The sequence below is a fragment of the Gymnoscopelus braueri genome, assembly GCF_963280865.1.
Source record: "Gymnoscopelus braueri genome assembly, chromosome: 5".
NCBI classification, from domain to species: Eukaryota; Metazoa; Chordata; class Actinopteri; order Myctophiformes; family Myctophidae; genus Gymnoscopelus; species Gymnoscopelus braueri.
The window spans coordinates 51,146,236-51,161,172 of record NC_137606.1 but is presented as its reverse complement, the minus strand read 5'-3'; the positions used below and the strand labels follow the sequence as shown (position 1 = coordinate 51,161,172).

The 14,937-nt window shown below is 38.9% G+C and overlaps 1 protein-coding gene across 1 annotated transcript; it reads right to left on the bottom strand.

Annotated features, from left to right (window-relative positions):
• Nucleotides 1-2,161: 2,161 nt before the first annotated feature.
• LOC308085979 (uncharacterized protein) lies at nt 2,162-12,705 on the bottom strand (the record flags this gene model as incomplete). Its single annotated transcript, XM_080429296.1, has 7 exons — nt 2,162-2,258; nt 7,569-7,662; nt 8,515-8,649; nt 9,926-9,997; nt 10,501-10,575; nt 12,252-12,293; nt 12,633-12,705. The coding sequence occupies 7 exons, from the start codon at nt 12,703-12,705 to the stop codon at nt 2,162-2,164; spliced, it is 588 nt and encodes a 195-aa protein (XP_080285422.1).
• Nucleotides 12,706-14,937: the final 2,232 nt, after the last annotated feature.

The window sequence follows — 14,937 nt, the reverse complement described above, 5'->3', positions numbered from 1 at the left end:
ACATGCTGAATCAGTGCCGCTTGGGTGGGAGGAAGGTTCTCAAGGGAGCTGGTACCATTTGACCAACATAAGCCTTCCCTGACTATGGGAAAAGGAGTGCAGGTATCTCAAAGAAACCCTGGTCACCCTCCCCTTGGAGCCTGAAAAGATCAACTCCAATGGCCATATCCAAAGATTGGAGTGTATGGTCATCATCATATACAGCAGGAGCCGTGGTGGCCACAGCAGAGTAGATGAATCTTGACAGTGGATTTTCTCAGTCCCTCAAGAACATTCCTCCCACCCAAGCTGCACTGATTCAGCATGTAAACACTGCTGCAGACCAGCTTCTATTGGAATCAGACAACCTCCATCCAACAAAACGTCCCAGATTCAAATAGGTTGGGCTGGTACTGGGACTCCATGACTAAGACTTGTGAACCTTACTGGACCTATCTTGCAGGTGCCAGTAAAGCTGTTGTAACACCAAGACCATAATGTGATATAAACATAATTGTAAACAATGCTATACACCTTTGACTAGTATGATATAATACTAGTCAATGGTGTATAGAATAGTAATACTATATAGTATTACATTTTATGCTGAGCATTGTTGAACATACTGTATTAGCTGTAGCTGTATCATTAGGAATTAGTTAAATCATTCTATTGTTTCAATAAAATTACATTGTAAGATACATTGGTTGTTTCATAACATAGTGGCCATATTTGTGATAATCAAATTAGTGTCCTCTAGATAGATGAAATCATAAAGATAAGCATTCAAACATGTTTCTAATTGTCAAAAGACGTGTGGTTCAAACGTTATAGCCAAAAATGTTGTCAGGTGGCGGCCATATTGGATTTGGCCACTATGATGACCCTGAAGGACGCTGGCTCGGGCACCCTTGCTAAATCATTAGAGCATGCCCTGGGTTACATCTGGGACAAATGTGGTGCTCTTAGATTGATTCGTGCAAAAATATCCCATATGGCCCTGGACTGTATGTTTTCAGTGGTTTCTTTTAGCTGTTTTGTCATAAAATATAAATTTAGAAATTGTTCATACTTTACTATGTTTCCCTAAACAAGTATTCTGAACACTTTTAGCATCTCGGTAAATCTGCAGCTCCAACAGTTTAGCAGATAGAGCCAGGTTGGAAGCAGTGCACCGGTTATGGTCATTTTAAAAAGGGCGTGGTCATTTTCAGGTATTTCGTCCCGGATAGAGAATTAGTCAAAGTTCCTAAATTGTTCCCTGGGGTCATATTAGCCTAGAACAGTTGAGATATTCTCTCCTAAATTAAGTGCATACATATCTTAGCCAGGTCCTAGACTATAAAGGACATCTGTGTTCCCAGTCCAGTCCAGTTTATTGACCAATTGCACGCAAAGATACTCGTAGCTCTGGACCACCTCCACATCCATATCCTCTCCCTCCATGGAAACAGGAGACAAGGGGGGAGCCCCCTTCTGACTAAAATCCACCACCATCTCCTTCGTTTTGGCAATGTTGAGTTACAGGTGGTTCTGTTTACACCACTGAACCAAGCTGTTAAGAGTCTCGCTCTAACTAAGGGAGGTGAGAGATGCTTTGAAGTTTATAATTTACAGCAGCAGCAGTCATGACAAACGCACACGTTTCAGCTACTCAGGCAGCAGGCCTTCATCAGCGTTTACGTGTTCGTTTGTCATGACTCATGACTGCTGCTGTAAAATTAAACAATTGAAAGACAATTCACCTTATGAGTGCGGACTGTTTCTATTGACTCCAACAAGAAACATTCTGGATAAATAATAACTAGAAAAGTGTGCTCCTCGGAGCACAGGTCTCCACCAGGGCAGGTTGCCTACCTATGGGGCCTGCAAACTTTGGAAGGCAGTCATAGCCAATTGGAATGGGATCTGAAAATTCTTGACTCATACATCTTGATCACATGACCCCAGAAATAATGTGTACCAATTTGTGGAAGTTCTGGACGAAATCTGTAGGAGTCTGTAGTAGCAAAAACTGTGTTTTGAAGAAAACACACTATGACAGAAAATGTAAACATGGCACAAACAGGGCCTAAGTTGCGTCATGATGGGCTGTTGTAGTGCCACCATGAGGAGATTTGAAAAAATGTGAAAGATGGAGTTTCCTCCTTGGCCAAGTGGGAATGTGGGAATGTGGAGCCAATCACCAGCCAGCTTTATAGAGGAGTCCACCACACAGGAGCCAATCACCAGCCAGCTTTATCGAGGAGTCCACGACACAGGAGCCAATCACCAGCCAGCTTTATAGAGGAGTCCACCACACAGGAAGCAATCACCAGCCAGCTTTATAGAGGAGTCCACCACACAGGAGCCAATCACCAGCCAGCTTTATAGAGGAGTCCACCACACAGGAACCAATCACCAGCCAGCTTTATAGAGGAGTCCACCACACAGGAGCCAATCACCAGCCTGGTTCCACCTAACAGTTAACCACTCACACTCAGACACCACTCAGTCACCATTCACACCAGCTGGTACTCAATCAGTCACTCATCACTACTAGAGCTCACACACACACCAATGAGGAGAGAAAGACACACACAGGGCAAGACACCACACAGGGACATACACATATGACCCCTAGGGGTCATAACATTAAAACATTTGTATTGCTAAATCTGTCTCATGGTGGTGCTATAACTGGCTGATTTGAAAGCTGATTCTGACCTATACTGTCTGTCTGTCAGGACATTCTGTCTGAATCAGCAGGTATTGCAAGGCCCACTTGCAATACCCTCGCAGCCCACCAGAGGGTCCCAGCTTACAGGTTGAGAACCAGTGATCTAGTGCGCCTGTAACTTTGTACAGTAGCTACTAAATGGATCAGAACAACTGTTCTAAGACATCAGATGGTTAGTTTAGGAAAAAGCAGAAAGAACAAGAGGAGAAACGGCTAAAAGATAAAGTCATGCAGCCTTGACGACCTTGCAGGCTTATGCAAAGGTTACATTTTGTATTAGACCATGTTATGTAGACAGATGCCTGGTTCATTTGTTGACCAGACATCCTAAAGTTTATACAGATTAATTATTTTTTGATATAATACTGTTTAGACTGCATGATATGTTATCAGGTCTGTTTTATACAACACTCACACAACACATTCCATACATTCACTGTTTTATACAACACTCTCTCACACACACACACACACACACACACACACACACACACACACACACACACACACACACACACACACACACCTGAAGTGTAAAAGCAACAATTTATTCATCTCAAGATCTCAAGATGTTTGGATGCAGCTGCAAGATTAACGAGGTGGGAGGGGCATTATGACATCATCACTGCGTACTGTAGGTGAAAAGTGAAACTAAAAGTGACTGATGGCAGCCAGCTCATTTTAATTATGTCATTATAAATAATAATTATGAGTGAAATTATTTGTCAAATCTTCCTCTTGATAAGGGCCAAGGGTGTTGGGCAGACCCCCCCCCCCCCTCTGTACATGCTTTACACACACACACACACACACTTTACCTTTTCTCAATGAAGTGCACTTGGAGCAGAGATATAGTTGATTCTATACATCTGAACTAAAGTGGACAACGGAGCCCTCTTGAGGACAAAATAAGAAATGTAATTAAAAAAAAATCACACCCAGTATGAAGTGGGCGGTGTGGTCAGTCTGGTCACAGTGGTCATCACAGTGATGGAAGTTCACTTAAAGAAAAGTAATATTGTGGACCAACCGCCCAAAAATAAATAACATCAAAATCAAGAATGATCAGTAGGCCTACATCCAGGTATTTAACCTTTTTAGAACTATCATATATTCCCCTATGGTCTCGGAGATGTGATCTATATTCATTAGAATGCCTTCTGAGGCCAGCATTTAATTTCAATTATCTCAGTTCATATTATGTGAATGAGCACATATTTCTTCCCTAAAGTCTACAATAGTGCAAACGAAAACTCTCTCAAAAATCTTGTAATTATTGATAGTCAATAAAACGAACTGATGCACTTGGACACATCATCAGTGTTGTTACCTGGAGTCACTGGGTGTTTGGGGTCTTGCAACAGACACCCTCCTCCAGGCGACCGACCGAGGCTGATCAGATCCCTGCCTGTGTCCCAGTGGCATGCTACTGCCCCCTACTGTCTCTCTTGAGGGTAGTTAAGAGACAGTGCTAATTGGGGGGTTAGGGTAGCCTGGGCAGCATTCCTTTTCGGGTATATGATCCGGTCGGGAGCGGAAGTAAAAAAAAAAAAAAGTGGCCGGATGGGCAGAACCGGAAAGACGTCTCACCCCAAAATAGGTCCGTCCTAATAAAATCCTTGATGCGGCATAGTTTAGCTTATTTTTTAAAATGTAAATGTGCGTGCACTATCCGGAGACTATTTAGCGTCTGTATTATCCCACGGGGAAATTCTATTCCATTTAAATAGGGATTGGGGAACCAAAACAAAGCGGCACCGCAAAATCGGATGGGCAGAATCCGGAAAGAGGATTCTTTTTTTTCTTTTTTTTGTCAGTAGGCGTGGCCTAGACCGGATCATATGGGTCTTTAGTAACGCAGACCAGGTTTTCCTCCGAGGTGGAAAGACTGGTGATGCGAGGTTAGGTTAGGGTTAGCCTTAGACCGACGACGCAGATCCATGCATGCTGCATTTACAACCTGCAACATGCATGGATCCACGCCATCGGTCCGACCAATGCCAGGCCAGGAAAGTTGCGATGTTGCAACTGTTGGCGACACTAGGAGGCTCTAGGCACTGTGGTTTGGCTCCAGGCCTGGCTCCTCCCTCGTCTGACCAGAAATGGAGACTTTTCTGTGTGTTGCGTCATCGTTGCTGCTGGGCTCAAACATCTCACTCTGATGGATTAAACCCTCACTGCAGGTTTCACCTGATATAATAACCAGCCTGATCTCACACAATTTAGTATATATTGCACGGACCCAGTGCACGTTATTCCGTGCAGTCGCCTAGAAACCCCGAAAATCTGTGCATATGTAGGCTACGGCGAGTCCCACGGTGGGTGTAACCAGTTGTAACCCGGAAGCAGAGCAGTCCCCACAACATGTACGATTCTGTGCCTATTGTAACGAACCACTTAAGCACTGCCTTGCATAAAAAAGTGTCACCAGTATTTAGTGTTATTTTCTAGGAAGAAGGTCCACCAGATGCACCTCCTGGCCAGAAGGCGGCGCTATTGTCACCCTAAACTTGCCAAACCAGTGGACTTTCAAAGATACATTACTGTGGACTTTTGCCAAGTTTTATAGTTTATCACTTTATTTGGGTCCTTTTATTGTTTACTTTGGATATATAATGTTTTATTGTTCATGCCTCAACTGACACCTTTACATTGTTTTGCTTGAAAGATTTGTATTTGAGTTCGTTTTTATTAGTCTGTTATAGTAAAAGCTTTTATTTTGAAAATGCCTGAAACAGGAAGGATGTCACTGCACTGTGTAGTTTTAGCGCGTCTTTGCATTGAAGCACGTCAGAATGAATGAACATAACAGAGGAGCATGTCCATGTTCCAACCGAAAGGTTTATTTTGGTTAAGCACCTGGCTAAGGGCACAAGGTATTGTCTATCATTGCTGTATTGTGTTATTTGCATCTCTTGTTACTTTGTGTCCATTGTGGATTCATAATCACCAAGTTAATAGTCACTTTGAATGTCTTTCTGCTAATCTATTCTAGACCCATTGAAAAGCCTCAGTAACGTGAATATTAAATAAATAAATATGGGTTTAGATTGTAATTCATAATAACCGTGCATGGAGTAAAAGGTACATTTCATGTTTGCTAAAAGGAGATGTATTATACAAATAATGACTTACATTTCATTCATTGTTGTGGTTTAATAAGTTAAAAGCTATTTTCTTTGTGATTAAGATAATTGCAGTAATTACCTATTTCATATGTTTTGCACTCTAAAGAGAGATTGTCATTTTGGTTTAAAAACAATTCTTGCTGAAGTAATTGTAACACAGGCCATATTGTCAACATTGATTCATCTGTGTCACTTTTCATTTCTTATAGAGCATTCAGCTTTATTTCAGTATGGTTTATGATGTGTTTGTCACTAGCCATATTGATGTTTGTACTATTTTTCTGTGCTTTCCCACCTACAGTTCTTACGGTGGTTCCAGGAATAAACTTTCTAAAATCAGTTTGAGATCCATCCTTATTAGCCGGGGTTGCTTACACCTATCGGTACATAACTCAAACAGCGCAACGTTCGGGACGGCAACTTGTTCGCTTTAGCTCACTCAGTGGTCCCTCACGTGGCTCCAGTTCCCTTGAGACTGCGCGCCTCCGAAATGGTTTAGTCAATGGGGGAGATGTGAGGCGGCTATGCACGGATTTTCGTGTTTTCCAGTTGTCTATGCAGGGAATGACACTCTGTGCAATGTTTACTAAGTCGTGTGAGATCGGGTTGAAATAACAGTAGTTAATTGTTTTAATAAAGCTATTTTCAGTACTGATTCTACTGGAGCCACAAACAGCCGCCTATTGAGGTCATCATCTCCCATTTCCACATTCTCCTCATGCTGTACAAGGCTTTACAGGAAAGTGCTCTCTAGATCCCACTAAATCTACATTGAAAAGTTTGGCAGGCCTTGATTAATGGCGTAATGGCTGATTGATACTTATATTGATAATGAAAATAGCCGACGCATTGTGACTTGTGAGCTTGTAGATCGGCTATTTTCGGAAGCATTAAATGACTCGTCTTAGTTCTACTGGATCTCTTGTCCACTAGTCCTCTAACATTTTAATCTAGTCTTTATTTTATTTATTTTTTGATGAAATTGTCAGTATATTTAGTCATAGTTTAGTGTTTATTTAGTTTGTTCAGTTGCTGGTGTAAATATTCTATCATATGAGACAATGTTAATAAATGATTTAGGTAACATGCTCTTGTTCATACTTTTCATTGGTTCAATATTTATAAAACAAGCAAAATTTCACTTAAAAAAAAAATTTGTTCAAGTTTTTGAAAATAGCAGATCTGCAGGATGGACACGTTGTGAGCTTGTAGATCAGCTATTTTAGCTACGTTTTAGCGTAGGGGCATTAATAGTGGAGATCAAATATAACACTTATACAGAAGAAATATGGAGATACAAGGTTTCTGCACAACAGCAACGATATACAGATTTATGCAATAATATAAATATAATACAATAAAAATATGATAAACTGGTTAAAATTATCATTAAAACATACAATAGACACTACAGTGCTTTAGAATGTCTTTATTGACAACATGAATACGAGAATATGACCAGTGGTGGAAGAAGTACTAACAACAGAGTATTTGAGTAAATGTACTCAGTGAGTTTCCAGCCGTGTCAGTATTACATAGAATAAAGCAGAAAACCACTGAATGTGTTGTGATTCTGTGAGTTTTTATCAAAGAGCCTGTAGGAACTACCACTAAAACCATTTAACCTCATGTCTACTGTGTCTCCCTGCTCCATCTCTACTATCACTCCATTAGAAATGTATTCAAAACCGTCATGATTATTCTGTCCATAGTTTTGAATGAGTGGCTGATTATGTTTATACATGGTGATAAACATATGCTCTTTTTTTGATGTTCCAGTGGTAGCTGCAGTGAATCTGAAGTAATAAACTCCTTTCACTGGAGATCGAAAATAACCTAGAAAACACACACACACGTCATGTTGATGCTTTTAACCCATTCAATCGCGGGAAGCATCTGTCATTTTAGATTTCTTTGGCTATTAAAAAATTAGCAGATCTACAAGCTCGTAGCGCGGCACGTAGCGCGGATCTACAAGCTCACATATATTTTAGAAGAGTGTGAACATTTTAGCCTGTAATGACACAGCAGAGTTAACCCTTCACATGCTGTTACTGATGTTTTCACAGAGATGTAAGTTGTCATTAGTTGGCGAGACATAATTGACTGTGTTAAGCTCATTAACATAATGAACTTATTCACTTAATGTAGAGCTCATTAACATAATGAACGTATTCACTTATGTAAAACTCATTGACACAATTAAAGGGAAATTTTGGACCAAGGTTTTATTACCTTTTCTATGAGGTTATGATATCTTAGGATGAATGGTACAGTAGAAAAATTACATAACTCCGTCACGGGTCCGCCACAGCTTAAAACATGCGCCAATAGGCCTTGCGCTAGATCATGTATTTTAATAGCTTTTTTTGGTGAGATTGAGATCTCGAGATTTCAATCTCGTCTAGCCAGACCTCCGTTTTTTTTTTCTCGGTTGCATAGTGTTCTGTAACTATGAACGTCAGATCTCACCAAAAAAAAACTATTAAAATACATGATCTAGCACAAGGCCTATTGGCACACATTTTAAGCTGTGGCGGACCCGGGAAGATATCATAACATCATAGAAAAGGTAAGAAAACCGTGGTCCAAAATTTCCCTTTAATGTCATCACTTAATGTAAAGGTATAATTAACATAATTTAATTATTCACTTAATGTAGAACTCATTAACATAATCACCACCTACCTGTAGATGTATTGTAGGCGTTGCCGATGTTAGTGAAGACTCTCTTATAAACCAGAGTGGTTTCAGAACTAAATGGTCCAACATATCCATAACCTACATCCATCAACCCAGCAGAGAAGGCCACCTTTGGTTGGTCTGTCAACACAGGAGCATTATCACGTTATTTATTTTGTTATAAAAGAATATTTTATACTATTAATTATCTAATTATGTATATGATTATAAAGTTGTTGTCGGGCAGAAACCTCATATCTCCATATTTTTTCCATAAATTAACGCCCTACTTCATCATACAAGAGTGTTGCAAAGATGGTGAAAATATCAGATCTACAAGCTCACAACACAATGAGCTTGTAGATCTTCTATTTTCACCATCTTAAAATGTTTTTAAATGATAATAAAAAAGGAATGATTTTGGACATACAGCGACATATCGTTGTTGTCGGGCAGAAAACCTTGCATCTGCATATTTAGACTTTTTATGCCTTTTTTGTAAATGAATGCCTTACTTCATCATACAAGAGTGTCAGAATAGTGAAAATATCAGATCTACAAGCTCTTTGTAGATGTGCTATTTTCACTATTTTAAGTTTTTTAAAATATTAATACAAAAGGAATGGTTTTGGACATACAAGGTTTTCACTTGACAGTGACGATAAAAGCATATATTTAACTATTTATTAACACATTATTTATAAAAACATTTATTATACTATTAAATATCAAATTATTCATGTTGTTGTCAGGCAAAAACCTTGCATCTCCATATTTAGACTTTTTGTAAATTAATATCTTATTTCATCATACAAGAGTGTTGCACAAAAACAGCAAAAATATCAGATCTACAATCTATTTGTAGATCTGCTATTTTCACTATTTTAAATGTTTTTTTAAATAATAATAAAGGAATGGTTTTGGACATACAAGGTTTCCACCTGACAGAGACGATGAGACAATATATAAATACAAGAACCGTCCATATATAGCAGTGGTTCATATGACCATACATAGCAGTGGTTCATATGACCATATATAGCAGTGGTTCATATGACCATATATAGCAGTGGTTCTCAAACTTCATCGTGTCAAGGACCCCCAAATTGAAGTGTATTTGGACTTTTGTTGTTTGTGTACTTTTGTTGTTGTTTTTACATTTTTAAGTTCAAAATAAACATTAATTCATTTATTCATTCATTAATTGGCATATATGGAGAACCGATTGTTCAGAACCATCGATCCAACCGCTATCACCATATATGGGCATGCCCGTATACAGTATAGGCATATACTGATGACATCAGGGATCTCCATATATGGGTATGAAAGGGACACAGACAGGCTGGTACAACAGGTATTACATAACCAGGTGGGACATAATGATTCAACTTTTATATTTGATAAACATACTTACTGGACAGTTTCTGCACTTCGTCCTCAGCGACAGACAGCCTCCTTTGTACTGTGGACAGCTGAGCACCATGAGCTGAAATCAATACAATATGAATATTAAATCAATACACCATGAATATTCAATCAATACAACATGAATATTCAATCAATACAACATGAATATTCAATCAATAAACCATGAATATTCAATCAATACAACATGAATATAAAATCAATACAACATGAATATTAAATCAATACAACATGAATATTAAATCAATACACCATGAATATTAAATCAATACACCATGAATATTCAATCAATACAACATGAATATTCAATACAACACAACATGAATATTCAATCAATACAACATGAATATTCAATCAATACAACATGAATATTCAATCAATACAACATGAATATTCAATCAAAATGCTCCTACGAGTGGATTATATGGATCAAACACACAATAAATAACATGATGAAAACAAGATCAGATCTCTGAGCTCAACTGAATTAATTATAAAGTAAGACATTTTTCAACACTATCCTCTCATACATGGATTGACTGCACATCATTCTGGTCTAATTACCTCCACTTTCTTTCTTCAAGTTCACCACCTGGTCGACACTGGTACTGAGTCTGGTCTGAATTATCTGGACCTGGCCTGGACCCCAAGAAGATTTATGTTAAAAGCATTTTCGATATTATTCTAAAATGTTCACAAATAGCAGATGTACAAGCTTGTTCATGATGTGAACGTATAAATGGATAAAGTGGTTAAAATGATTGTGATGCTGTATTAAATACTTTTGATGGAGACCTCCAAGTTTTTAAAAATAGTAATAAAAAATGAATGGTTTTGGACATACAAGGTTTTCACTTGACAGTGACGATAAAAGCATATATTTTACTATTTATTAACACATTATTTATATCTTTATAAAATCATTCATTATACTATTAAATATCACATTATTCTTATTACAGCATATCGTTGTTGTCAGGCAAAAACCTTGCATCTCCATATTTAGGCTTTTTCAGTTTTTTTGTAAATTAATATCTTATTTCATCATACAAGAGTGTTGCACAAAAACAGTGAAAATATCAGATCTACAAGCTATTTGTAGATCTGCTATTTTCACTATTTTAAATGTTTTTTTAAATATGAATAGGACCCCCAAATTGATGTGTATTTGGCCGTGGACCCCCATCTAAAAAGGTTTTGTGCCAGGGACCCCAGAAGAGAAGATATGTTAAAAGCATTTTCGATATTACTCTAAAATGTTCACAAATAGCAGATGTACAAGCTCACAGCGCGGCACGATGTGAACGTATAAAGTGGTTAAAATGATTGTGATGCTGTATTAAATACTTTTGATGGAGACCCCCAGTCAGCCGTCAGAACGTATAATTATGTTGTCCGTGGCCCTGAATGGCGTCTACACAAGAATGCTACGAATGGCCCTAGGTGTCACATGGACGGACCACATCAGAAACATGGTCCTCTATGGGAACCTACCACGGGTCACAGACAAGGTGAGAGAGAGAGAAGGATGAGGCTGGCAGGGCACTACGTCAGGCACCCAGAACTGACACTATGGGAACCAACCCAGGACAAAACCAGGAGAGGAAAGAGGTGCACCACCTACGTAGACGCACTACGGGGTGACAGCTTAGCTAACAACACTGTAGAGCTCCAGACCCTGACGCTAGACAGGAAAGTGATTCAGGAGTCCAGAGTTGGTTTTCTCTCTTCTTTTTTTGGCACAAACATGGGGACACACTCGTTCTACTGCTATGCCACCAAAATGCCCTTCCAGCAATCATCAAAAAGTGTAACTCCTTACCCTCCTTCAACATTCAAAGAGCACCTGTCTACCACTGATAACTGGACCTAGGAAAGTCTACTAAGTCAGACCCCCCATCCTCAACTGTTTTACTCTTTACATACTTTTGTACATATTTGTAGTTTAACCACAAGAAGGTCCCCCCATGTTTATTTGATTATGACTTGTACATAGCATATTATTGTATGTCTTTAAATGTCTTGATGAATTGAATACCCAGGACCATAATGGAAACAAGCCCTTAGTGCTTATTGTGTCATCCTTTCAACTTCTGTTAAGGATTTCAATCAATCAATTAAAATTAAATCAATTACTCCTGCAGTTTCATTTGAGTAGGTAAGCTTTCCCATGTGGATTATATTGATCAACATCAAAACTATTCTCCGAACTCAAATGAAGTAATTAACATAAATTAACACTAAAGTAAATTATGACATTTTTCAACTCTGTCCTCCATACCTGCATCCACTGAACATCCTTCTGTTCTATTTACCTTTGATGTCTGTCTTCAAGGCCTCCATGTTGGTCTGAAGGTCTTGGACAAGAAGGCAGTTCAGAAGACAAGAAGGACAAAACACATTTTAAAAGGAATAGATATCAGTGAAGTTGCTTTCTTGCCTTAAGGCTGCAGCCAACTATACAAAGAACAATGATGTGTTCTGTATGGACACCTCAGTACAAATCTACATGGGGAATAAAACAATACATTAAGAGTCTTGAGAAGAGTATCTGTGGTGTTCTGTTAGACAATATCAGCATAATCTACAATGGAAGTAATACCTCAGCAATTATAATTGTCCTCACTTCAAAGGAGAAGCAGTTAATTGAAGGATAAAGTTAGAACATTTAATTACTAAACATGAAGTTATAATACCTGCATTGTGTCTCTCAGTGGCGTTGAGCCTCATTTCTAGGGTGGACAGCTGAGCAAGGAGGACTGAAATCATCCCAGCATTAGCATTAAATCAATCATAAATACTCATGCAGTTTACATTTAAACATAACAGAAAAACAAAGGGAAAAACATCTCAGCCTTTAGTTGTACAAGTTGATCTCCAAAATCTTAGCCTGGCTTCGGCCCCTGAATCGGTAGCCACGCCAATTTAAAACAATATGTTCTGAGTGAAACTAAATGAAAATTCAGGTTACCAAAAGCTTTTACATTTTTAATTGTTTTTCTCTCTAACATAATAGTAAATAATAGTCTAGTCATCTAGGCTACTTGTAATAAATACATGGATTTATGTTGTAAAAACATACAGGTCTGACTCCAATCAGTGTTTGTTTCAAGAGGTTGAGTGGCCGCTGCAATGTGTGCCTTGAATGAGAGCTGACTGTCCAGGTCCAGGACCGCACCAAGGTCTGTCGTACGGCGGTGTTGCACAGCCAACATAACAGATCTACAAGCCCTCAAAGTGTCTTATCCGCAACGCATTGTGGGCTTGTATGTCTGCCATGTTCACGGCGTGACACCGTCGTATGACAGCATGAATCAGACAGCACACCGCTGCCTGCCTGCCTGTGAATGGAATGGATCAATCTACTTCAACAATGTGAGGGGGAAATACCAGTGCAGCGGCCCCTCCCACTTTGGTCTAGTCCTATTTTCTGCTTAGATCTAATTGGCTCACAGGCTCAGTTCCACTTTACTTTTGTTTTCGGTAAGGAACGTTGGTACAGAAGTTAGTTAATATCACCTGGTCTTGAAATTAGTTAATTAATTTTGTGCAACAAGCTCCATTGTTTAGTTTTTTTCAGAAACAGAAAATGAATATGTGTTAAGATATCTAGACGACCTACTGTACATATAGCATAAACCAGCACACAGTACATGAGGTTAGACTATACAAATCTGAACTAAGGGGACGTGAATTTCAGGGAATTCAAATCCACTATCTTGGATTTACGGTACCAAATTAAACAGGAAAACTAATGCTATTGGGCAGCAGTGGAGTGAGGGTGGGTCTACACACCCCCCCCCCACACACACACAGCATGTGATTGGTGAATACTTACTGTAAACTCCAACCGTGATTCCAGCCAATAGGAGGAGACCTAGCAGACCCGCAACGACCACATGCCTGGAGCTGCACTTCCTCTCTGGAGACACTGGAGTGACTGTGGACACCAAGCACAGTGTAGCAGTAAGCTCTGAGTGTGAGTGTGAGTGAGTGTGAGTGTGTGTGTGTGTGTGTGTGTGTGTGTGTGTGAAAGCGTGAAGTTGCATGTAAGGCTTTCTCTGAAAGTAAAAAAAACAGTTTTTTACAATATAATGGGGGTTCCTGCTTTATCACTCTCTCAGCTAAGTAGTCCGTGAGCCAGGACCCCAAATATGGGGTCATCAGTATCATCTGGGGGGAATAATTCTCATAGTGATTTTTGGGTAGGTATACACCCCTAGAGCTAGGAAAAATGTGATAGCCTTGCATCGGTGGTAGCTATCCGTGTGTTATCACTCCTTTTATAACCACAAGCCAAAACACAGTTTTCAAAATCCGAATGAAGCATTCTACTTCAAACTGATGGTTCTCTTATTATTGACCCTCTCTCTGAAAAATGGTTGGGATAAAGCTCAGACTATATATTGTTCAGAAAGGTTGTTAAAATTAGCATATCTAGAATATTTTTCTATTACAGGCAGTGACAACATAGTGACTATATGTGACATAAGATGTACTTCGGTTTTAATGAAAGATGGAACACAAAGGGTTCCTTTGTAAATTACCTAAAGATTTAAAACCATGTTTACATACATAGATTCTAAGGAAATTAGAAATTCAATAAACAGAATATAGTGCAAGTGTGTAAGAAAATATCCAAAATGGCCACTAAGTGGCCATTTGTGGCCCCCCGGTCCCCATATGAATCACCATAAGTTCACAGATTCCCTCTCACAACTGCAATATTTAGTTGTTTTTAACATAATTTAGTACAATGGAACATCACCATGGGATGGACACCATCTTTGATTTGGCAATAAATAATTAACTGATGGTAATTTCACTGATTCAGCTATATTTCTTGAACCCTGAAACCTAGTTTTAGACACCAAAACCACCTTTCTAGGTTGAACAGTATCATAAAGCCATTTTAAGCTCATGGCAGTCATATTGGACGCCATCTTGAAAATGATGGCTTTACGAGAAATATAATTTCTTAGATTTTTTTGTATGTTCTTA